General features: G+C 36.0%; 1 protein-coding gene across 5 annotated transcripts in view; it reads left to right on the top strand.

Moving 5' to 3' along the window:
* The window catches only part of zeb2b (zinc finger E-box binding homeobox 2b), a 232,648-nt gene extending 206,471 nt beyond the window's left edge, over positions 1–26,177 (top strand). The window contains exons 6-10 of one of the 5 annotated variants that reach the window (XM_087255790.1): positions 2,077–2,291; positions 8,713–8,821; positions 9,036–11,023; positions 15,542–15,644; positions 24,187–26,177. In XM_087255790.1, coding sequence (XP_087111916.1) covers positions 2,077–2,291; positions 8,713–8,821; positions 9,036–11,023; positions 15,542–15,644; positions 24,187–24,746 — 2,975 coding nt within the window. In that variant the 3' untranslated portion in view covers positions 24,747–26,177. 5 annotated transcript variants of the gene reach the window in all.
* The last annotated feature ends 258 nt before the right edge of the window (positions 26,178–26,435 follow it).

Below are 26,435 nucleotides of genomic sequence, written 5' to 3'. Positions count from 1 at the left end.
GACCACCTTTATAAATCTGCTGTTGATGCCAATCACCTTAAACTTCCTGAATATCTTCTAAATGAATCACCTTGCTAATTTGTCCCTCGGTCTAGTATGAACCCACTGTAACAGTGGAACATTCTCTTAAGCCCCTTTCACCCATAAACACCTTTCCGGAAAATTACAGGCAATTTTCTGGAAAGGTGTGTATGTGTGAACAGGCCTTTTTTGAAAATACCGGTAAATTGGTTCTGGCTATTTTCCGGAAAGAGAAGTTGTAACATTACCGGTAATTTGCCGGAATGCTGCGCTGTGTGAACACTGAAGGAAGATTGCCGGAAAGAGCGCGTGCACGTCTAGAACGTGCTGAAGTGAGACGGCTGCTTTAGCCAATCACAACAGTCAGACGCATTCACGTCCGCGCGGTTTATGAGAATAAAAGCCTTTGAATATTTTTCCTGACACATTCAGCTGCTAGATGTTAGTCAGATCACGTTTATATGTTCATCTTAATGCCAACCGTGTAATTAATTATCGATAAGATGCTTTTGATAAGCCGTTGTTTGTTTACCTTCAAGCTTTGCGTGTGCCTGTGAAACAGCCTGTGAGCGCCTGCACACGCACATATCATGAACATCTCGACATGCGAAAGTGTTTCTCTATGTGTGTTTCATCGAAGTTGTTCACAATACTGATCCAGCCACAGAGTTCGTGATGTAGTCAAATGTTTACAAATACAAGCGCAGCTGTTTAGAGCTCATTTCTGGTTAATGATGTCAGAATTTACCGCTGTTTTGGAATGGATGTGTGAATGATCTTTTCCGGAAAAATTCCGTAACGTCCTCGCCTGTGTGAACAGCGCTTTTTTTAATTTACCAGTAAAGTTGCTCCAGAAATTTTCCAGATATTTACCGGTACCACTGTGTGAAAGGGGCTTAAGTTCCAAGAGTTCAGTCAAAGCAGGGTGAATCAGCTTTCAGCTACTAACAGCGCCCCCTGCTGCTGGAATCGGCTTCCAGAAATGATCAGATGTGCTCCAACATTAGGCACATTCACATCAAGACTGAACACACATCTGTTTAGCTGTGCCTTTACTGAATGAGCACTGTGCTGCGTCCGACAGATTGCACTATTATGTTTTTTTCTTGTCTTTCATTATCTTATAACCTATTTTAACACATTTGATCTGTTTTATTTTTATAATTCTTATTATTTGTTTTTATTTTCTGACACTTGTCTCTTTTATTCCTGTTTATGTAAAGCACTTTGAATTGCCACTGTGTATGAAATGTATTCATTCATATTTTCTTAGTCCCTTTATTAATCCGGGGTCGCCACAGCGGAATGAACCGCTAATTTATCCAGCACATTTTTACGCAGCGGATGCCCTTCCAGCTGCAACCCATCTCTGGGAAATGTGTATGAAATGTGCTATATAAATAAACTCGCTTAAATGTGTTTTTGCATCACGTAAACCCCATAAGCAAGGCTCCTACTGTAAGTGCACCTACCGTGTGTGCGTACACATGCATTGGCATGAGTGTGAGAAATCATTTTGACTCATAAATGGAATTTGCCAAAAATATACTCAAGCTCTACCAACATATGTTGGCATAAAGCACATAGAATTGCTTTATATTAGCTGTAGTTGTTAGTTCAATGCACATGTAATGATAGCAGACGTGATGAACACATTTTGCTGGACTCATTACTTCAAATATTCTGCTTTCTGTGGATGTTTGACTAAAATGACCACCTTTATTAATCAGCTGTTGATGCCAATCACCTTAAACTTCCTGAATATCTTCCAAATGGATCACCTGCAACCGTGCAAAATCATCTGAACGTTTTATTTCCATCACGTAAATCCCATGAGCAAAACTCAGCAAATTTGAGTGCACCCACACTGCGTGTGTTCATGCATTGGCGTGCGTGAGCGAGTGTATGTGTATGGCTGGCAGTGCCAACCTTGACGACGGCACACAGTGGAGCAGATTGTACAGATAGCTCCTCATACCAGGCTGGGCACGGCGCCCATTCGCTGCCATTGATTTGCTGACCTTTTGGCCCGCTGCCCCTTTCTCTCTGCCGCAGACCTGCCACCTGGAACTCCAGATGCTTTCGCCCAACTGTTGACCTGCCCCTACTGCGACCGGGGCTACAAGCGCTTGACTTCCCTGAAGGAGCACATCAAGTACCGGCACGAGAAAAACGAGGAGAACTTCGCCTGCCCTCTGTGCAGCTACACGTTTGCTTACCGCACTCAGCTGGAGAGACATATGGCCACACACAAGCCAGGCCGAGATCAGGTGAGACGCACTTCCTCTCTATCTCTCTTTTACTCCCTCTATCTTTCTCTCTAATTCAAAAGTTGCATTATTGACATGACGAATGCTACAAATGCATTGGCAAAACATTTATAAAGTTTGCATTATATATAGAAACATCATAGACACAGTAAATTTTAATAGCAAAACAATAAGCCAGGCCGCACGAAAGGTGAGCCACACTGTGTGTGTGTGTGTGTGTGTGTGTGTGTGTATATAGCCTATATATATATATATATATATATATATATATATATATATATATATATATAAACATAGTTAACATGGTAAATAGTAGTAGTAAAACAATAAGCCAGGCCCAGATAAGATGAGTCTTATTTCCTCTCTGTCTCTCTTCCTCTCTCTCTCTCCCTTTTTCTCTCAATCTCTCTCTCAAATTCTGAATTAAAATTGTATTATTGGCCTGACGAATGCTAAAAATGTAATGGCAAAGCATTTATAGAGTTTGCATTAAAAATAACATATATATATATATATATATATATATATATATATATATATATATATATATATATATATATATATATATATATATATATATATATATATATATAAATATAGCCTTATTTCATCTCTATCTCTATTGTTCTCTCTATCTTTTCCTTTCAATCTCTCTCTCAACTTAAAAAAAATTGCATTATTGGCATGACAAATGTTACAAATGTATTGGCAAAGCATTTATAAAGTTTGCATTATATATAAATATGTACTGTAGTAAACACAGTAAATAGTAGTATTAAAAACTAAACCAGGCAGAGATCAGGTGAGTCTTATTTCCTCTCTATCTCTCTCTTTCTCTCTTACTTTCTCTCTTTTTACTCAATCTAATTCAAAAATTGCTCTGAACTGGCATGGCACATGTTTTGGCGAAGCATTTATAAAGTTTGCATTATATAAAACTATATAAAATTGTAGTAAACACAGTAAATAGAAGTATCTCTCTTTTTTCTCTCTATTTTACTCAATCTTTCTTTCAAATTCAACTTCAGAAATTGCATTGTTGGCATGAGGAATGTATTGGCAAAGCATTTATGAAGTTTACATTAAAAATAACATCTATATATGAAGAGTTCAGATGCAAAAACCTCTAAGTGCCGTCTGAAATTTCCATCAAAAATAGACGTTTTTCTCAGCCTCCTTTGTTTTATGTTGAGATATTTCACTTTAAAGACCAGGAAAATAATTTATTCTTTGGCATAAAAGTGATATTACTGAACATACACAAGGGACAAAAATGCTTAATTTAGAGGAAAAATTCAGATGGCATTTAGAGGTTTTTGCATCTAAACTCTAATATATATATATAAACATAGTAAACACAGTAAATAGCAGGCCTAGTAGTAAACATTAAGCCAGGCTGAGATCTGGTGAGCCTCTATTCCACTCTCTGTTTTTCTCTCTCCCTTTTTCTCTCAATCTCTCTCTCGAATTCAGTTTTAAAAATTGCATTACTGGCCTGACGAAAGTTACAAATGTATTGGCACACTATTTATAAAGTTTGCATTATATATATAAAAAAAACATACTGTAGTAAACACAGTAAATAGTAGTAGTAAGAACATAAACCAGGCTGAGATCAGCTGAGCCAGACTTCCTCTCTATCTCTTTCTCTCAATCTCAATTTATTTCATCATCATAACGTGTGCATTAGAAAGAACATGGGAGAAATAAGTATTGAACACGTCACCATCTTCCTCAAGAAACATATCTCAAAAGGTGCTGTTGACTAGCATTTTTTTTTGGATGTTGGTAACAACCACAGGAATTGATATATGCAAAGAAAACAAATCTAATTAGTTTACAAATGAATGAGTGGGTGCTCCGGTTTCCCCCACAAGTCCAAACACATGTGGTATAGGTGAAAGGGAGTAAGCTAAATTCTCCATAGTGTATGAGTGTGAATGAGTGTGTATGGATGTTTTCCAGTAATGGGTTGTGGCTGGAAGGGCATTCGCTGCATAAAACATATGCTGGATAAGTTCATTCCGCTGTGGCGATCCCAGATTAATAACGGGACTAAGCCAAAAAGAAAAGGAATGAATGAAGTTCTGTGTAACAGAATGAAATGACACTGGGAAAAAGTATTGAAAAAGGGAGGTAGAAAGCCAGGCTAAGATTTCATCTCTATCTCTCTTTTTCGATCTCTCTTTTTCTCTCAATCTTTCTCTAGAAGGATACAATCTGTTTTCCCCCCTAGTAAATATCAAAGTTGTGTTTGATTGTGTATCTTCATGAATTGAGGGTAGTTTGGGGTTGAATGTCTCTCTTTTTCTCTCTCTCTCTTACTCGTTCTCCTGCTCGCTCTACCTCTACACCTAATGCGCTGTATTCCCTCAGAGAAAAGATATCATTTTGATTGGCAATCATTATTAATTTTTCATGGCGTTTTGAAGATGCGGATCTTTTAATGGTTATAGCCTTAATTGAGGTCTAAATGGTTTTTTGATGGCCTGCTCTGATATGATTCTGCAGTCTTATATTCACGATCCAATGACTATGTTAATTTCCAATTTGGAAATGGTATCCGCTCTTTTAGGTTTGCCTTTTTTATGTTCTTTAAGAATCAGCTTCTCTGCAAGTGACAGAGTAACACATCATCATTTCCCTGCGCGTAAATGATAAACGTGAGTCTTTGAGCACTCAGCGTTTTATCTCTTAACAATCTGTTCGCGGCATTACTTACACACGTTTAATAGCTTGTTGCGGCTGGCGTGTCAAATCTAAGATGCGTTCCCTCGAGGAAACAGGTAGATGCGCTGAACCTCTTCTGGCAGATAAAGCAGGTCTATGTAAAGCAAAGCGATAGGCCTCTCCGGAGACACAGCCACTTAAAACTTATCTTCACACCTCAAAGCGCCATCCGAATCGCTCCTGTAATCATCTGAGATGAAGTACAGCAGCTCTTTTATCTCGCAGACATGACGTTCAGACTAGAACAGAATGATTTGATACACGGTAAAGCTGCCAACTTCTTCACCTGATGCCACGGGCCGCTCAAAACACCAACAGATGGCCCATTCTGCACCCGTGACCTCTCTAATCCACAAATTACTTCCTATTTGTTGGTCTTTGTTTGTGTTCTTCATCTCGAAAGAGTTTCCTGTTGAATATCTCCCATTGAAATCAACTGTTGGAAATGTGCGGGAGATGTGCTTATATGCAAATAGCCATCCAAATGCCGTGTCCGCATCATGCTTGACACATTTAAGGAAAGAATATCAGACTTTTGCGTCAATATCTCTTGATTTGATCCTTTTTAATAGATATTAAGCTTTTTTAGGGATTTGGTTTGAGCAGGGGTGCCCAGACTTTTTCATATAAAGGGCCAAAAATCTAACTCGATTGAGGGCTGTGGCCTAAATAATTACCAAACTGTGTATATTAAATTTGCCATGGGTTATTTTCGAGTTTATTTAGTTATATTTAAAAATAGCTAGATAACGTTGCTTTAAATCATATTGCATAATGCAGTATCACTTTAAACATTTTATAATGAAGTTAATACAGTAAAGGATAAACAACCCCATTAATAAAACAAGTTCAATGCTGAATACGCCAATCGAGCTTACTTATATTTGCTTGCAGATGTCTTGTGCATCTGTCAAGTGACACTATTTACATTTAAACATCTGAAACATTTACAGCATTTAATTGAATCGTTTAATTTCAGTCTGATCAGCTGAGCAATAAACAAAAAGAAACAAAGGGTTACGTTACATGACGATCATTGTCAAAGGTATTCACCCCAACCACCTCCATCATTCTCCCTCTCTTTTTAGATTAGATGGCGGGCTAAAGCAAAGGTTATTACCATGGGCCAACTATGGCCTGCGAGCCCTACTTTGGGCATCTCTGGGTTAGAGGATGTAGAATAAGATAATACAGATTATGTCATCTTTAAATACTAATAAGCAGCCAATATCTCAATGACATGGATGCTAATAGTAAGAATGGGTCCCTAAAGTATTAGCAAATGCATTCATTTTGATTGATTTTGAGGATTCTGTAGAGGATAGCACACTGTAAAAAAAACTTGGGATGCTGGAATAAACTGTAAGATAAAAGATGTTAAATTACAGAAAGTTACAATAAAATATTGGATTTTAAATCATAGAATTTCTTTTGTAAAATAACGGATTTTAAATTATAAAAATTTACTCTAAAATAGCAGATTTTAAATTATAGAAATTTACTGTAAAATAACGGATTCTAAATTACAGTAATTTACTGTAAAATAACAGATTTTACATTGCAGATTTTTTTTGTAAAATAGCAGATGTTAAATTACAGAAATTTACTCTAAAATAGCAGATGTTAAATTACAATAATTTACTGTAAAAGAACAGATTTTAAATTACAGAAATTTACTGTAAAATAACGTTTTTTAAATTACAGAAATTTACTGTAAAATAACGGATTTTAAATACAGAAATTTACTGTAAAATAGCAGATTTTAAATGACAGAAACTTACTGCAAAATAACGGATTTTAAATTACAGAAATTTACTGTAAAATAAAAGATGTTAAATTACAGAAATTTACTGTAAAATAGCAGATTTTAAATTACAGAAATTTACTGTAAAATAACAGATTTTAAATTGCAGAATTTTTTTGTAAAATAACAGATTTTAAATCACGGAAATTTACTGTAAAATAACAGATTTTAAATTGCTGAATTTTTTTTGTAAAAAAGCAGATTTTAAATTACAGAAATTTACTGTAAAATAACAGATGTTAAATTACAGATATATACCAATTTTTTTTGTTGTAATTTACATGTTATTTTATGGTAAATTTTTGTAATTTAACTGCTGTTATTTTAATGTTTTTTTCCAACACCCCAGCTGCCAGAAAAAAAAAAAAAAAGTTATGGTTTATCTTAAAATTTGTTTTACAGTGTAGATAAAAACAAAAAAGTGAAATAAGCAGTGCATGCCATGCAGTTTTGTAAATGTAAAAATGACAAATTAAGAGTCTTTGTTGTATAAATAGTCAATAAAATTGTAACTTTCAATTGTTAAAAGGTCATGCAAAAACATGTAAATTATAACATTTCCCTCCATTATGGTTAAACTTTTGCTCTGAGGTCAAATGTAATCCTAACTCAACATTGCACTGAGGTATGATTACATTTGAGCAAGATTCACAGCTCAGAGCTTGAGATTTGTAGAGTCATCAGTAGTCAACATTTGAAGAGGATCAAAGTTTTTCACAATCATCCTGAGACAAGAATAGGTGTTGTTCGATATCTTTAGGACAACTTTAATAAAAGGTTTTGATGCTCTTCAGCTGTTGACTACTGTATTGAGGATGCATGCATTGCGATATTAATTCTGAAATGATATAGTGTGCTGCCCTAAGTGATTGTATCATATCAAGTGTGATAGAGGGACTAAAACCTGCCTCCATCCTCGGAGGGAAGGTGGGGGTGTAAAGCAGCTGTTGCTGTTTGTTTATGCGACTCAGCAACATATGAGCGAATGGTGGGGTCCCTCCCCGCCGTGGGCCGCACGGCTCCCCGCTTGATGTTTGAAGGTTGCCGCTGTTTGAACAATCCTCCCTGTGTCCTATGCTTTATGCCATCTGTCTCCAGTGGAATTTCAGGCTTTTTTTCCTCTCTCTCTCTCTCTTTCTCCACCAGTTGTCGGAGCCGATCATGGGCGGCGCTCACAGGCCTTTTGTGTTCCTCTGCCCATTCGACATACTCACCTCCCACTCTGAATTAATTGTGCTCGCCTGGTGCGCTTCTCCGCACTGACGCTCGTATTGTTGTTGTTGTTATTGTTATTATATTTTGATTTTCGAGGCTCTGCTTTGAATTGCAAATGCGAGGGGCGCAGCGCTCATGTTCTACCTTTGAACAGCAAATGAAGTGCCTGCCTACGAGCCGCATTCACGCATTATTAAAGAGACGTTTGAAGCCTTTAAACAGTCTACAAATGCACGTCCAATTATGAAATTGCAACATTTTATGCGAGCCCACCTTTTTTGCGTAATGAACTCTCTCCGCTCAGGTATTTCAAGGATGGGTTGAGGTTTATTAAACATGCGAGATTTATTTGGAACGATTATGCTAAATTGGATGAAGTGGATCATTTCTGCCTCCCTAATGAGGAAAAAAAAAAAGTCTTAAAAATAGGATGCTTTTTGTTCAGGTTTTTTTTTCCGCTGCCAATGCTGGGTTTCTGGCTCTAGAGTCAGGAAATGAAAAGGTACGAGATGCTCTGTTATCGCTGCTCAAATGCACCCAAGCAAAGCAAGATGCTGCTTTACAACGGGAGCCATTTGGCCCGTCATGAAATTATTCACTGAAATCTTGCCTGTTGTGTGATTGCGTATTTGTGCAAGAGAAGAGCTCATGTGAATATTTTCCCATCCACAGCATCAGATTCTCAACCAGGGTTCTGGGAACCGCAAGTTCAAATGCACTGAATGTGGCAAGGCCTTCAAATACAAACACCATCTAAAGGAGCACCTGCGGATACACAGTGGTACGTCCTTTTCTTTCTTTCATAACTCATTGCCTTAGTCTTGATTCTACATAAGAACGAATTGGCTCTTTGTTGGTTTTGTCCTTGCAATCTCTTCATGAAAGTTTTAGTAGATCACAAGGGGTACAAACTCTTTGAAAGGAATGCAATTAGTGTTGATTAAGCATCTCTTGCTTCTTGATGTGGTCAACTTTGTTATCTCTGTTCACTGTAGGTGAGAAGCCATACGAATGTCCAAACTGTAAGAAGAGGTTTTCACACTCCGGGTCCTACAGTTCACACATTAGTAGTAAGAAATGCATTGGATTGATTGCAATCAACGGCAGGGTTAGGAACAACCTAAAGACTGGTTCATCCCCAACTTCTGCTTCTTCCTCTCCTACGAACAATGCCATTTCTCAGCTACGACACAAACTGGAGAACGGCAAACCTCTCGGATTGCAAGACCAGTCCAACCACCTCAACATCAAATCTGAACCACTGGACTTCAACGACTATAAGCTGATGATGGCCTCTCATGGCTACGCTACGGGAAGCCCTTTTCTCAACGGTGGAGTGAGGGGAGGCAGTCCGTTGGGCATTCATAACTCCCAGAGTCCCCTACAGCACCTGGGAATGGGTATTGAGGGGCAAATGTTGGGATACCCATCACTGGGAAACAATCTGAGTGAGGTACAGAAGGTGCTTCAGATTGTGGATAACACAGTTTGTCGACAAAAGATGGACTGCAAGCCGGAGGAGATCTCCAAGCTGAAGGCGTACATGAAGGAGTTGGGTTCCCACATAGAGGAGCAGAAGCAGGGGCTCAACTCCTCTGGTGGAGGCCAGGGCACTCTTCCACTCATCAATCACAATGGAGCCACCAAGAGCATCATAGACTACACACTCGAGAAGGTCAACGAAGCCAAAGCCTGCCTCCAAAGCTTGACTACAGACTCTAAGAGGCAAATTAGCAATATAAAGAAAGAGAAGGCAAATCACATGCTAGATTTAGGAATGGAGGAAAAAGCTCATGAGAATAATTTAATGTTTACACCATTCTCCTGCCAGTATTGCAAAGAGACGTTCCCAGGGCCCATTCCTTTACACCAGCATGAGCGTTACCTGTGCAAGATGAACGAGGAAATCAAAGCAGTGCTTCAACCCGCTCAGAATGCCCTGACCAACAAACCCGGCTTGTTTTCTGAGAAACATGGCCTGTTGCATCCTTCCATCATCCCTGAGAAGAGCCTCAATGGCCCAATCAGTCCCTACAAGGACCACATGTCAGTACTAAAAGCTTATTTCGCCATGAACATGGAGCCCAACTCCGAAGAACTACTGAAAATCTCCATAGCGGTTGGCCTTCCGCAGGAGTTTGTGAAAGAGTGGTTTGAGCAGAGGAAAGTCTTTCAGTACACCACTTCCAGAACTCCTCCTTTAGACAGGAGTCCCGTGGAGTCTATCCATCCGGTCTCCGCTCACACACCCACTAAAGACTCTTTAGGAATTCGTTCTCCGATGTCCCTTGTCAAAGGTAGCGACCGCATCACATCCCCAGCCATCCCCGAGCTACATAACAACTGCGACACCCCACTCAGGCTGTCCAAAACCCCCCAATACTCCAATCACAAGCAGCTAGGGGATAAGATGGACCACTCCCGGAGCAACACGCCCTCTCCTCTGAACTTATCGTCCGCCTCGTCCAAAAATTCCCACACTAGCTCTTACACGCCCAACAGCTTCACCTCCGAGGACCTGCAGGCCGAGCCTCTTGACCTCTCCTTGCCAAAGCTCATGAAGGAGCCAAAGCACATCTTGACTGTGAAAAGCCGACTTAAGCTCAACAGTGGCCCCATGGACCACAATCACGTAGCGACACCCCGCGAGCATGCGGACGAGCCACTCAACTTGGCGTATCTCTCCAAGAAGGAGTTCGGCAGCCCCAATGCAAACAGCAATCTGGACAAAAGCTCTAGTCCTATGTTTGGTCTAAACCCGTTCGCTGCCAAACCAATGTACACCTCCCTGCCACCCCAAAGTGCATTCCCGCCGCCTACATTCATGCCCCCAGTGCAGGCCAGCCTCCCAGGGCTCAGACCCTATCCCAGTCTCGACCAGATAAGCTTTTTGCCACACATGGCCTACACGTACGCGGCAGGGGCAGCCAGCTTCGCAGAGATGCAGCAAAGGAGAAAATATCAGCGGAAACCAGGGTTCCAGGTAAATAACCGATTCACATTTTCATACGCTCTCAAGCTGCGTTTACACTGCACACGACATGTCAGAAGTCGCCCCCTAGTGGCAGTGGCACAGAATTCTCATTTTGGTCATACATGTAAGCTCATTCTTGGGTCTCGGAAAGCATATGTGCTTATTATAATGTCCTTAACTTGGTTGTCATTCTGTTTTAGGTTGTGCTTAGTGTTATTAATATACGCTATCATAATATTTATAAATAAAGCTAAATGGAGATATTAAATGGAGACATTCTCTGTGCATTGACCATGGTGATCTGAATACATAGACCATCACCAATTTTGAAGGGAACCTGAAGAGAGCAAAAAAAAAAAATATATATATATATAAATATTATATATATATCCTTTATAAATGCATTTTTTTAATAATAAAAATTGACATAAAATTTAATAATTGTTGTTGTGACCTGGTGTGCGTTTCCGAAAACCATTGTTAGAAAAACTAGTGTCGCAAGTTCCATCGTTACAAACAGTGTTCGTTGATTTGGCGTTTCCCAAATCCATTGTTCTAAAGAACATGCGCAAACTGCGTTGCAATCTTGTATGCTTTCAACTACACCTCTAGAGCTGTAGTTAGAAACAGTTCCTGGCTGTGTTCTATTCCCAGTTATCCCCCCTGTGCCCTATTCGTTTAGAACATTCTATTATTTAAACTTGGAAGTCATCCCTCTTAGCTGTAATTTGCTTTTAAAGTGTACAGTTCAGTTTTAGTGATCATCATCTTGACAATTCTGCACCCTTCTCAGTGCTCTTTGAAAACATTGATGTAATTTTGAACAATTTAAAATCGGGATTTGTGTTACATTTCCAAAGCTTGTGAAAACAAAAAACACAGCATACGTTAATGGTTTTAATTTTTAGTAGGCTATTTATTAGATATCTGTACTGTATATGACACGAACCTGCTGGTTAGAACATTTCTGCAGTGGTTTGCATGTGTCAAATTGTAAAAGTAGACTTAAAAAATAAATAAATAAATAAATAAACAATATCCTACCTAATAATAATAATAATAATAATAATAATAATAATATTAATCTTCATCATCATCATCATTATTAATGTTATTAATATTTTTATTAAAGTAGGATTTTTTTAATTTCCTAATAAATAATAAATATTAAATTTAATTTTTGATAAATATCCCCATTATTTATTTATTTATTTATTTATATGATTTATATATGATATAAGAATACGTGTTAGCTTTTGTAAGTGATTTGATGTTTTACAGTAGAATATGCGATGTTCTGGATAATATTAGTAAAGGAAACACAGGCCCTATATGTGCCGTTTACACATATTTCAGTTAGTATGGAAAGCGAGTGCATGTTTTTACCAAAACTAATATTAGATTTTTTTTTTTTATGTGTGTGCGTGTAAAACAATATAATTTGCACAAATAAATGCTGGAGTTTTTCTCTAAAGAAGTTTCTTTATTATCATTATGGGCGTTTTACGTTATAACTAACGTGGTTCAAATGACGGATCTGCGACAGAGAAACTACAGGTTTTGGGGAAACTCTTGTCACTACGTCTTTCTTTCTCAAACAGTTACGCCATTGTTTGGGAAATGCACCCCTGATTGTACAACACCGTAATGCATATCATGAGCAGGCGCGTATACGATCTAGCTGCAGAAGTTTGACTATTTTAATATATTCCAGCTCAAATTGTATCTGAACTTTCCAGATTTTTTTGCTTGTCGTGTGCAGTGAAAAGGCGGCTTCAGGCCTTGTGTTTCTTTTTTCTCGGCCTCTGGTGAGTGGTGCTCGGCTTCATTCAGACACTAATTAAAAGCCACTCAGAGTGTGAGAGGGAGCTCACCTCTCGCCCAGCGGCAGACAGAGATCTGCGGCTCCTGTGGTCGATGTCAGTGCCTGTAGTGCCGAACACCGGCTCTTTTAGTGCTGATGCTTGTGTTAGCAGCCCTAGAGTGGCTCGTCTGTGATACCGAGAGCAGAAAACGTCAAAGTGCCAGTTTTTTCCAGAGCTTTACTGTAGATGCGCCTGCAGCGTCGCTGCTCTGTGCCTGTCTCAGGTGTGAGGAAAATCAAAGACACGAAGAGTCAGTGAACCTCAGACACATCTCTCTTTATTTCTCCGTCTTTTTATTCTCCTGTATTTTATTCTCCAGCAAGAAAAGCTCAAATGAGTTTGAGCATAAAGATTAATAATGCACACTCCCCATGTTCATTACAGCTCAGCGCTGAGGGCTGTTTAACATCGGGGAAACCATTCTGATAAAAAAGTATTAATAATGTTTCCTATTCTAAGTTATTAAATTAGATTTTAAAAATACAGCTAAGGGCATTTAGCTCAAATTGATTGCGGTGCGATAGTGCAGGGCTTTTTAAAAGAGACTGCGCAGTAGTATTGTCAGTCCAGAGCCGGCTGTCCTTAATGAGGGCATCGTCGCTGCAGTTTTGCCCATTTTCTGCCCCTCTTGATTTAATCATTACCGCTTGAAATTAGACGACTGTGGCAATATTCCCTACCAAGACTCTCTTCTTATTGTTATTAGCTTCTAATGTAATAATATTTTTTTCCCCCATTAATTTAAGTTTAAGCCTATCGGGGTAATCTCTGCTCAGATAAATACTGCGCTAACACCCTTTCATGTATGAAATTAAACCAAATTTGAATGCAAATATATGGAATAAGGTGTGATTAAGAAGAGAGAAAGGCCTCATTTGCAATATCCTGCCTTTACATGCTTTTTTTTGGGTCACAAACATGTTAATGTTTAATTTGGAAGACTCCTACTACTCCAGTTTTAGCCCAGAAATGAGTCTCCTAATCATATTTACATGATAAATATAAATGACTTATATATATATATATATATATATATATACATATATATATATATATATATATATATATATATATATATATATATATATATATATATATATATATATATATATATATATATATATAACATCATACAATACAGCATTAGATTCTCTGTTGATCTGTTCTGTCACTTATTTTTTATTTAAAGCTTTCATAATGCATATTCTCAAATACATATTACATTATGATCCAGTAATTGTTATTAGATATGCATTATAAGTAACTCTTCAGTTCAAGTACCCATTCCCACTATTAATTCCGGGTAATAACATGCCTATTATTAAGATATTATCTGTTTATTAGTACTTGTATAATATGATCTTATTTACTCAATACTTTTTAACAATTAACAAACAGCTAATAAGCATTGATTTAATACTTTAATGAACTAAAAGTCTTTGTTAATGACTATTTATTCAGTAGTTTCTTATCCGTGTGTGTGTGAATTTCAGAATTTTATCGTATGTACAGTGATAATAAAGTAAATTGAATATATTTGTGGTAATTCCACCTTAAAATATGACTGAGATATATGATTGCAGATTATATAATTAGATTTCATTTTTAATTAGCAGTTGATTGGTGACTATTGCTTTAAATTCAAATGAGATTGTGCTGGGCGGAGCTAAAAATGCCTGTGTGCCAGCATAGTGGCAGCTTCAAAAACAAGACAATCATCGTATGCTAATGAGGGAGAGATGGGCACTATCTGTTGATCTGTTCTGTCTCTTATATATAATTTAAAGCTTTCATAATGCATATTCTCAAATAAATATTACATTATGATCCTTTTTCTTAAGAAGTAATTATGGATGAATTATAAGTAACTCTTCAGTTCAAGTACTCATTCCCACTATTAATTCCGGATAATTACATGCCTATTATTAAGATATTATCTGTTTATTAGTACTTGTATAATATGATCTTATTTACTCAATGCTTTTTAACAATTAACTAACAGTTGATAAGCAGTGATTTAATAGTTAATGAACCAAAAGTCTTTGTTAATGACTATTTATTTAGTAGTTTCTTATCTGTGTGTGTGTGAATTTTAGTTTCATTGTATATACAGTGATAATAAAATAAATTGAATAAATTTGTGTTAATTCCACCTTACAATATGACTGAATTATATGATTTCTGATTAAATCATTAGATTTAATTTTAATTTGCAGTTGATTGGTGACTGTCGCTTTAAATTCAAATGAGATGGTGCTCTTTTCATAAGAGGGCGGGGCTACAAGTGCCTGTGTGCCAGCATAGTGGCAGCTTCATAAACAAGACAATCATCGTATGCTAATGAGGCAGAGATGGGCACTAGTGGGCGGGGCTTTCCCCCTCTGTTGACACATACAAAGAGAAAATGTCAATCAAAGTGTTTCCTTCATCAAGTCTGATTATAAAATAATATAATTAATACATTTTTTCCATTAGAAGCTGGATATATTCACAGACTGTTGTGTTTAAACCCCTTATAAAAGTGATTTTTGCATAATAGCTCCCTTTTAAACATCAGTGTTGCCGTTAATTTGTAGTTATAGAGTGATCTGCAGTGTGTTATTGCTGACAGTAAGCGTCTCATGGTAAATATGAAGAGCTAAACGCCGCTGTCTCTTTCCAGAGCGAGCTTCTTGACGGGCCGGCAGATTATCTGAGCAGTCTAGATGATATGGCCGACCCCGAGGCCTGTCTGTCCAGGAAGAAGATTAAGAAAACAGAAAGTGGTATGTACGCGTGTGACCTTTGCGACAAAACATTCCAGAAGAGCAGTTCCCTCCTCAGACACAAATATGAGCACACAGGTATATATACTGTTCTAGACACCATCATTTAATAACTGTCTGTCTACCTCCAGAATATTCACGCTGCTGCTGCCTGCTTTCTTCCTTCCTTTCGCTCTGTCCCTTTTTTCCTTCATGTTTTCTTTTACTCTTTAATCTTATTCAATATACAGTGTTCAGCCCTCACTCTTTTACATCAATATTCTCTATAGCGTGAAGTAAAGATAATAATTAAGGCTAATGAAATACAGTTAATTAAATAAATTATCTATCACTTTCTATCGCTCTGCCTTTTTTCATGTTTTTTTTCCTTTCTTTTTTTTTTTTAGATCTAAACTAACATGCTTCTCTCTTGTTGACAGTCAGTGAGAGGATTCGTTAATGTAATTAGTGTGACATGACACTGCTTTAAAATAAAGATATTAATTAGGACAAATTAAATAAATAAAGTGATTGACTAAACAATCTCTGGAATTAAAGCTGGTTTAATGTCTGACAGTCAGCAAGAGCTTTCATATTTACACTGTTAGTAGAGGCTACATTCACACATTAGTATTTATTTATGTTTGTGTATATATATATAGATATTAGAACTATTTGTATTTGTTTAACACTGACCTGTTTTTGGATGGCTGTATGAATAGGAAATATCACATTTCTTGGTTCATATGTTACAATAAAATAAAATAATTTCGATTAAAACTAGCCACTTAGGATAAAAATAAATGTAAAAAGCAACATTTCAACATTTTTCAGTATATTTATTTTTTAAATACAAAATAATTAAATAACATTATAAGTAAACCTCAAGATTGAAGTTGAATTATTTCCAATTCTATACAATAAAAAAAACTGTGTCTTTTATCTGACAATCCTTAAAGGACCCTTAAAACAAATCATTTTCAATAGAAATAAATGCCAACATAGAAAAATCAACATTGTAATATTTTTCAGCATAAGCTTTTTTTTTTTTAACTTAATAAATAAATAAACTTAATAAAATAATAAAATAAAATAATAAATAATAAAATATTCATTAAATTAAATTAAATTAAATTAACAAACAAACAAATAAATAAATAAACTTCAAGGCTGTTTACTTACAATCCTTTAAAATAAATAAATAAATAAATGAATACATGAAATGAAATGAAATAAAATAAATAATTAAATTAAATTAAATTAAATTAAATTAAATTAAATTAAATTAAATTAAATTAAATTAAATTAAATTAAATTAAATTAAATTAACAAACAAACAAACAAATAAATAAACCTCAAGGCTGTTTACTTACAATCCTTATACTTTAGATAAAATGTTTTATTTTTTAATCAACATTCTAATCTTTACAAAAAAAAACACACATAAAGAAAAAATAAATAAATGAAATGAAATGTCATAAAATAAAATAAAATAAAATAAAATGTCATAAAATAAAATAAACAAACAATCAAACAAACAAGCAAATAAATAAATAAATAAATAAATAGATAGATAGATAGATAGATGATAGATAGATAGATAGATAGATAGATAGATAGATAGATAGATAGATAGATAGATAGATAGATAGATAGATAGATAGATAGATAGATAGCATTATAAGTGAACCTCGACAAACATGTCCTGACCCTCTTAAACTCAAAGAATAAAATACATAGCACTTCACACACACGTGGGGTGTGTAAATACACTGATAGTGTTGAGATGGATGAAAGAGGAGGGTGGAGCGGCTCTAGAGCTCCATTCAATATAGTGGAGGATGTAAAGTTCTAATGCTGCTGCAGACATTGAGTTCCAGAGTCCAGCCAGTGGAAATAACAGAGTGAAATTAAAGTAAATTTAAGGAGGAGAGCAACTGCGCGCACACACACACACACACACACACACACACACACACACACACACACACACACACTTGTTTCTTTCTCTTGATTGCATCACCATTTACAGTCGGTGTGGAAGGACATGGGAATGAATACAACTTTCTTTATTTCCTTTCTCACTCTCGCTTTCTCTCTCTGTCTATCCATCTATCCATCCATCCATCCATTACTCTTTTAATCTATTTAAATCTCTATCTCTCTTTCTCTCCCACTCTATCATTCTATCTCTCTTGTTTGTGGTCAGATCAGCTGCGTGTGTTGCAGTGTAAATGCAAAGCTCAGACTAGCCGATATACAGTCACTTCAGCAATTAATTTCCCAGCACTGCTCTGCCTTTTGATGACATATTAATCTGCATTTTGATTTTATAAGAGTTTGCTCTTATTCTGTTTTCTATCAGAGGAATCATCATTTAACCCAAGGCTAGACTTTAAATCTTTAATGCGAGCAGTGAGTTACAGAAAAATCTAGTTAAAGCAGTGTTTTTATTTATTTGCACTCATTTATAGTAATACAAAGCAATATTTGCATCATATCTTTATTTTTTGGATGAAATATGTACTCACTAAATTTGAATTCATGCATTATTCATAGCTAACATATTTACCGGTCAAATACAAGGTGTGTCAAAATGAGCACAATACACATAATGAAGCATGCAAACTCATCACTGATATTCAATATACAGCGTACACCCCTTGCCGATCTCTTTTGAATTAGTATTTTCTACAGGAGACTTTACAGTAATATATTTATGCATGTACATTAGATTAGCAAAGATAAAGCTGGAACTAATCTATAACAAAAAACCTAAGATCATGGTGCAAAAATTAGTATACCTAAATTAATACACCAACCGGCCACTTTATTAGGTACACTGTCCAACTGCTCGTTAATGTAAATTTCTAATCAGCCAATCACATGGCAGCAGCTCACTGCATTTAGGCATGTAGAAATGGTCAAGACGATCTGCTGCAGTTCAAAATGAGTATCAGAATGGGGAAGAAAGGGGATTTACTGAACGCTGCATGGTTGTTGCTGCCAGACGGGCTGCTCTGAGTATTTCAGAAACTGCTGATCTGCAGGAATTTTGACGCACAACCATCTCTAGGGTTTACAGAGAATGGTCTGAATAAGAGAAAATATCCAGTGAGTGGCTGTGGGCGCAAATGTCTTGTTGATGCCAACTCTGTACTTGTAAGGTGTACCTAATAAAGTGGCCGGTGAGTGTATGTCAAGGAAAAATATTCAATAAAATTTTAATAAACAGAAAAAACCAAGAGACACATAAAAACTGCAAACATTTTTTTTCTGAAATAACCTCTTAGAATTGAAGTGTTTATCTTTCTATTCCTACAGATGTTCGGTGACCAAACTTGTTTTTTAATAAACATAACATTTTAACAAAACTTGTTTAAACACACCAACAAATATTGCCTAAATTCACTGACATTGAAAATATATGCATAAATATATAATCATAAAAAATACATACTTTTTTAAAGCATGCATACTCCTTTTTGAGCTCTGCATATCATGCATGACCAGTTTAAACACACCCAATAGTATCTGCATGCAGCCTTTATGATGTAAGACTGCATCTCTCAGTGATGCAACGTCAGACACAGTGCACTCAATGGAGCTAGTGACGTCACTGTGAGGGTTAGGGTGAGGTGAGCCCATTTAAAAGCATTGGATGCATCTCAACACACCTGCATCATCATATAGTGTCAGAAATGAATGTTTGTTAATAAAAAGCGGTATTATCAGAGGTATTATTCACTGTACACAACCACAGAATATAGTGCATGTTAATAAATTAACTCTATCCCCAAAAACATACTATACAATCAAAGATAATATCTTAGAATAATGCTCCATTAGTTTACTAACATTAACTAAGAGTTTAAGCGTTTATCAATTATAGCTCAACATTAACTAATGCATTAATGAAATCCAGTGCACTGTGAGTTAGCATGAACTAACAGTATTACACTTTAATAACATTAACAAAGTTGAATATATTCCATAGTGAATGAATTATGTGTTATTAATTATAAATGAATTGTTTATATTAGTAAATAAATTAACTAACAGAGCATTATTTTTAAAGCGCTACTCAATCGAATATAAAATGCAATGCACAAATATTCCGGCATGTAAACGTCGAGCTGGAATGAATTGTTCACGGCTGTTGGATTATCTCTCAGCTGTTCTCCGTCACAGTGCTCTGATGAGAAATCAGTGGATATTATGTGTGTATTGAACAGGGCTCAGTGTGAGAGCGTGAATACAGATATCTGACAGCCACAGGTCAGCAGAGACGCTCCACTGGCCTAGATGATCAAATCTATCAGATATTACATAAAGCCTCTGCACTCTGATATCTGGGACAGTTTTGTCACTGATCGCTTTTTTTTCTTCTTCTTCTTTTGCCTGAAGCACCTGTTCATTTCTGACCGCAGCGACTCTCTCGCTCTTTCATTCATCACATTTCTCTCTCTCTATCGCTGCGCTGCTCTTCTCCTTCATTTTCTCGTGTTTTATTATTTTAAAAATTCTATAATTTTTCTTTTTGTTGTATTCTTTATTTTCTTTTTTATAACCTTTCTTTTTTGTTCATTAAATTTCTTCTTATAAGTTCTTCTCTTTTCTTCATTTTTCTTTTTCTTCATTTTTTTTTCTTTTATGTTCTTATAATTTCTTCTCATTTTATTTTATTTTATTGTTTATCTTCTCTGCTTTTCTCATTTTTAAAATAATTTTTTATATTTTCTTATTTATTTACATTTTAAATACAATTTTATTTTATTGTTTTCATCAATTCTCTTCTCTAGTCTGTGCTCTTATATATGATATTATATTATATTAAATTATATTAAATTATATTATATTATATTATATTATATTATATTATATTATATTATATTATATTATATTATATTATATTATATTAAATTATATTATATTATATTATATTATATTATATTAAATTATATTATATTATATTATATTATATTATATTATATTATATTAAATTATATTATATTATATTATATTATATTATATTATATTAAATTATATTATATTATATTATATTATATTATATTATATTATATTATATTATATTATATTAAATTATATTATATTATATTATATTGTATTGTATTGTATTATATTATATTAAATTATATTATATTATATTATATTATATTATATTATATTATATTAAATTATATTATATTATATTATATTATATTATATTATATTATATTATATTATATTATATTATATTAAATTATATTATATTGTATTATATTATATTGTATTGTATTGTATTATATTATATTAAATTATATTATATTATATTATATTATATTATATTATATTATATTATATTATATTATATTATATTATATTATATTGTATTATATTATATTATATTATATTATATTTTCTCTCTTCTATTTTAATTTAATTTCAGGTTTTATTTCAGTCATTTTCTCTCTGCTTTTTTGTCTTTTTTCTTCTTTATTTCTGTTCTCTTCTCATTTTTCTCTTCTGTTTTCTTTACTTCTCCTTCTTTTTCCTCTTAATTTTTCTTTTCTTGATTTCTTTTCTCTTTTCATTTCTCTTCCCCTTTCTTCTTTTTTCCCGTCTTTTCTTCTCTTCATTTCTTTTCTCTATAATTCTCTTCTCTTCTCATTTCTTCTTTTTGTCCTTTACTTTTTCAATATTTCTTCTCTTCTTTTTTAATCTTAATTTTTCTTTTCTTCATTTTGCTTTTCTTCTCCTTTCTGCTCTTTTTATATTATTTTAATTTCCTCTCATATCGTCTCGTCTCAACTCTTTTCTTCTTGTCTTGTCTCTTCTATCCTCATATCGTCTCATCTCTTTTCTTTTCTTTTCTCTTCTCTTTTTTATCTTCATTTCATTTTTCTTCTCTTCTTTTCTCTTTTCTTCTCGTCTATTCTCTCCTTGTCTCATCTCATCTACTCTAATCTCTTCTCTTCTCTCTTTTCTTCTCATCGGTTCTCATTTCTTCTCTTCTTTTCTTTTTTCTTCTTGTCTATTCTCTCCTTGTCTTTTCTCATCTCATCTCGTCTCCTCTTCTCGTCTTTTCTCTCCTTGTTTCATCTCATCTACTCTAATCTCTTCTCTTTGTTTCTTGTCTCTTGTCTTTTCTCTTCTCTTCCAGTCTCCTTTTGTCTCTTCTCTTCTCTCCTCTTTTTCTTCTCATCTTGTCTTTTCTAGTCTCTTTTTGTCTATTTTCTCCTCTTTTCTCTTCTCATCTCGTCTCTTCACATTTCTCATCTTGTCTTGTCTCTTCTCGTCTCTTGTCTCTTCTCTACTCTTTTTCTTTTCTTTTCTCTTCTCTTCTTCTCTTCATTGTTATTTCATTTCTCTTTGTCTCTTCTCTACTTTTCTCTTCATCTATTCTCTCCTTGTCTCATCTACTCTTATCTCATCTCATCTCATCTCTTCTCTTTTCTTCTCTTCTCTTCTCTTCTCTTCTCTTCTCTTCTCTTCTCTTCTCTTCTCTTCTCTTCTCTTCTCTTCTCTTCTCTTCTCTTCTCTTCTCTTCCAGTCTCTTTTTGTCTCTTCTCTTCTCTTCTCTTCCAGTCTCTTTTTGTCTCTTCTCTTCTCTTCTCTTCTCTTCTCTTCTCTTCTCTTCTCTTCTCTTCTCTTCTCTTCTCTTCCAGTCTCTTTTTGTCTCTTCTCTTCTCTTCTCTTCTCTTCTCTTCTCTTCTCTTCTCTTCTCTTCTCTTCTCTTCTCTTCTCTTCTCTTCTCTTTTCTCCTCTTCTCTTCTCTTCTCTTCTCTTCTCTTCCAGTCTCTTCTCTTCTCTCCTTTTCTCTTCTTTTCGAGTCTCTTTTTGTCTCTTCTCTTCTCTCCTTTTCTCTTCTCCTCTAGTCTATTTTGTCTCTTCTCTCCTCTTCTCTTCTCATCTCGTCTAATCTCTTCTCTTCATCTTGTCTCGTCTCTTCTCTTTTCTTTTCACCTCGTCTCTTCTCGCCTCTTCTCTTCCCTCCTCTTCTTCTCTTCTCTTCTTCTCCCTTCTCCTTCTCTTTATCTTTATTTCACTTCTCTTTGTCTCTTTTCTTCTCACTTGTTTTCTTTATTTCTCTTCTCTTCTCTTCATTTCTCTCCTCTTCTTCTTCTTCTCATGTCTGGCTCAGGGTCTTTCCTGGTGACGTCAGATCATGTCACTTCACCTCATGCGTAACGCAGCGTTAAACTAAAAAATGAAAAGGAAAAACAGAGAGAGAGAGAGAGTGTCGCGCAGCAGGAAACTGCCGTTGGATTTGAGTCTGTTTGTTTGTTCCTGCTCCAGCTCTGTGTGTTTGTTTGGTTTGCGATGGTTTATTTATGTGTCAGTGTTGTAGCGGAGCGGCTTCACGCTTCACTTCTGTGAGGGAATGTTATAGAGTAAATACACAGACTGCAAACACTCCACTGTACTCCATCATTTTACCTTCTTTTTCATCTCTGATGTTTGTTTTGTTTTGAGTGCTTGTGTGTGTGGGTGTTTGTGCATGCACATTGTTTTTATATCCCTGTGGGGACTTAAACTTAAATGCACACAGACTCATGGGGACATGTTCAAGTATTTAAATATGTTTAATTGCATTTCAAGTATTTTGAACATGTATAAATGCTGAATATTTTCTGTGAGGCTTGCACAGAATGTGCAGTGAGTACAGTAGAAGCATAAAATATTAGTTATATATTAAAATTTACACTTAGAATACACTTAGAAAGTTACTTTATAAGGAAAGTAATGTTCAAGTCTTTTGTTAAATCATTAAATATTTTCTATAGGACGCTTTACAATATTATATTTGTGCATATGCATTATTTTAGTCAGTACTGAAGCAAAATCCGAAGCTAATCTAACAAAATAATTACGATAATGGTTCAAAAATTAGTAGCCCAAATTTGCATGTTAGGGAAAAATATTAACATTTTCAAAAATGGCAGAAATCAAGAGAAAAAAAATACATACAATTTTGTTTAAATTTTGTAGTTTAATTTTTTTTTGCAATATTTTGCATGAAATTAAATGTATTATATTTCAATTTCAAAAGTTGTTCTGTGACTAAAATATTATTTTAATAAAAAAATCTGTTTAATAAATCTATTTCCCAATTACAGCTACAGAAGGTCCCCACGAGGATGACAAACCAGACTTGTGTGTGTGTGTGTGTGTGTGTGAGTGAGTCTGTATGTATGTGTATCTTGTGTTCATCACATCATGGAGACCAAAATGTCCCCACAAGTATAGCAATACCAGTAATTTTTCACCTTGTGGGGACATTTTTAGGTCTCCAATAGGAAAACAGCTCATAATTTACACAGAATGACGTATTTAGACAATGTTAAAGTGCATATAGTTTCCAGTGAGGATTGGGTTTTGGACTTTAGGTCATATTATTATATAGTTTATGAACAGAATATAAAGTCTGTACGGTATAAAAAGCTTTACGTCTATAGCAAGTCCTCATAAAGACTGCTCTACAAGTGTGTGTGTGTGTGTGTGTGTGTGTAAATAGTTCACTCACTCACAGTGTTCGCTCTGTCGTTGTGTGTTTGCGCAGGTAAGCGGCCGCACCAGTGTCAGATCTGCAAGAAAGCGTTCAAACACAAACACCACCTAATCGAACACAGCCGCCTGCACTCCGGGGAGAAGCCCTACCAGTGTGATAAATGCGGGAAGCGCTTCTCACACTCGGGCTCGTACTCTCAGCACATGAACCACAGATACTCATACTGCAAGCGGGAGGCAGAGGAGCGCGAGGCGGCAGAACGGGAGGCCCGAGAAAAGGGACACCTGGAGCCCACGGAGATGCTGCTGAACCGGGCGTACCTACAGGGCATCGGTCCCGCCGGATACCCGGAGCACCCGGAGCGGGAGCCCATCCTGCGGGACGCCCTGAACGGAAGCATTCGGGAGCGGCTCCAGGAGGTGGAGGGAGCGTTCGTCAAAATGAGCCGCAGAGAGCACGACTTCGAGGAGGAGGAGGACGAGAGCGAGAACAAAAGCACGGACGGTGACACTATGAGGGACGAGGAGGAAAATGGAGAGCACTCCATGGACGAAAGCTCCAAATCGGAGTCCAAATCGGACCATGAGGATGCAATGGAGGACGGGGTGTAGCGCTTGTTCTGTCGGAGGGATGCCAAAAGTATTGATTTCCGTAACAATCGGTACTGAAATGTTTTAGATGTTCATTTCTTGCTGATGTTTGAGTGTTTCTCGTGCGCTCTTATGCAGAAGACAACATTTCGAGCAATGTTGCATGGCAATATTGTCATACTTTCCTTTTTCAGTATTGTATCTGCAACCCTTTGACCTAATTTGGTTTGACCTAGTTGTCTATTTATGACGTCATCATTTCCTAAAGTTGCCCTTCAGCAGTGCTTAAAAAAAGTTTCATCAGCAAACACCGCTGTGTTCACATGCTCAACAGAAATGACTGTGATTGGCTACGATGATCATCGCTTTACCACCTGTCACCATGTGCAAACACATGCAGGGTGCATCTCAATCAGTACTCTTGTTCACTAGTGCACTGATCAGAGCGTCAGCAGCTCAATAGCAAAATTCTTCTAGTGCACTTAAATGTCTAACAGTATCTGGATGTAGCCTACAGCCTACAGCCTACAGGCTGAGACTGCATCTCTCTGCAACGTCAGACACAATTCACTCAATGGAGCTAGTGACGTCACTGTAGGGTTAGGGTGGGGGTTAGGTGAGCCAAATACTATACACAGGACATGTCACTCATATACTTTTGAATGGGGAAAAGTGTCACTGTCAAGATGGCGTATGAAGCCCCGCCTTCTAGTACAGGATCCAATCAGCGATCACTAGATGACAAATAAAGCCCACCTTTTAGTACAGGAGCCAATCAGCGATCGCTATATGGCATATAAAGCCTGCCTTCTAGTACAGGAGCCAATCAGCGATCGCTATATGACATATAAAGCCCGCCTTCTAGTACAGGAGCCAATCAGCGATCGCTATATGGCATATAAAGCCCGCCTTTTATTACAGGAGCCAATCAGCGATCGCTATATGGCATATAAAGCCTGCCTTCTAGTACAGGAGCCAATCAGCGATCGCTAAATGGAAAATAAAGCCCGCCTTCTAGTACAGGAGCCAATCAGCGATCGCTATGGCAAATAAAGCCCGCCTTCTAGTACAGGAGCCAATCAGCGATCGCTATGTGGCATATAAAGCCTGCCTTCTAGTACAGGAGCCAATCAGCGATCGCTATATGGCATATAAAGCCCGCCTTTTATTACAGGATCCAATCAGCGATCGCTATTTGGCTAAAAAAAGTTCACCTTCTAGTACAGGAGCCAATCAGCGATCGCTATATGACAAATAAAGCCCGCCTTCTAGTACAGGATCCAATCAGCGATCGCTATATGACAAATAAAGCCCGCCTTCTAGTACAGGATCCAATCAGCGATCGCTAGATGGCAAATAAAGCCCACCTTTTATTATATATGTATATATATATATCAGTCTATATCGCGCTATATATATATATATATATATATATATATATATATATATATATATATATATATATATATATATATATATATATATATATATATATATATATATATATATATATCAATAATAACATTAAAATTAATTTACGTTATTGATTACTTCTGCTGTGTCTTATGAATTTCAGTTTTGATGTTGTACAATGAGGACGATCTCAGGTCACACTCAGTGTGTCCCATTGTATAGTGCACCAAGCTCATCAGTGCCCTTACTAGTGCCTGAATTCATGCACATTTTCTACCAACCTAGGGTTAGGCTAGG

The sequence above is a fragment of the Danio rerio genome, chromosome 6, assembly GCF_052040795.2.
Source record: "Danio rerio strain M-AB ecotype USA chromosome 6, GRCz13ab, whole genome shotgun sequence".
In the NCBI taxonomy this organism is placed as follows: Eukaryota; Metazoa; Chordata; class Actinopteri; order Cypriniformes; family Danionidae; genus Danio; species Danio rerio.
Note: the sequence above shows the minus strand (reverse complement) of the source record. Positions and strands in the feature narration are given on the sequence as shown.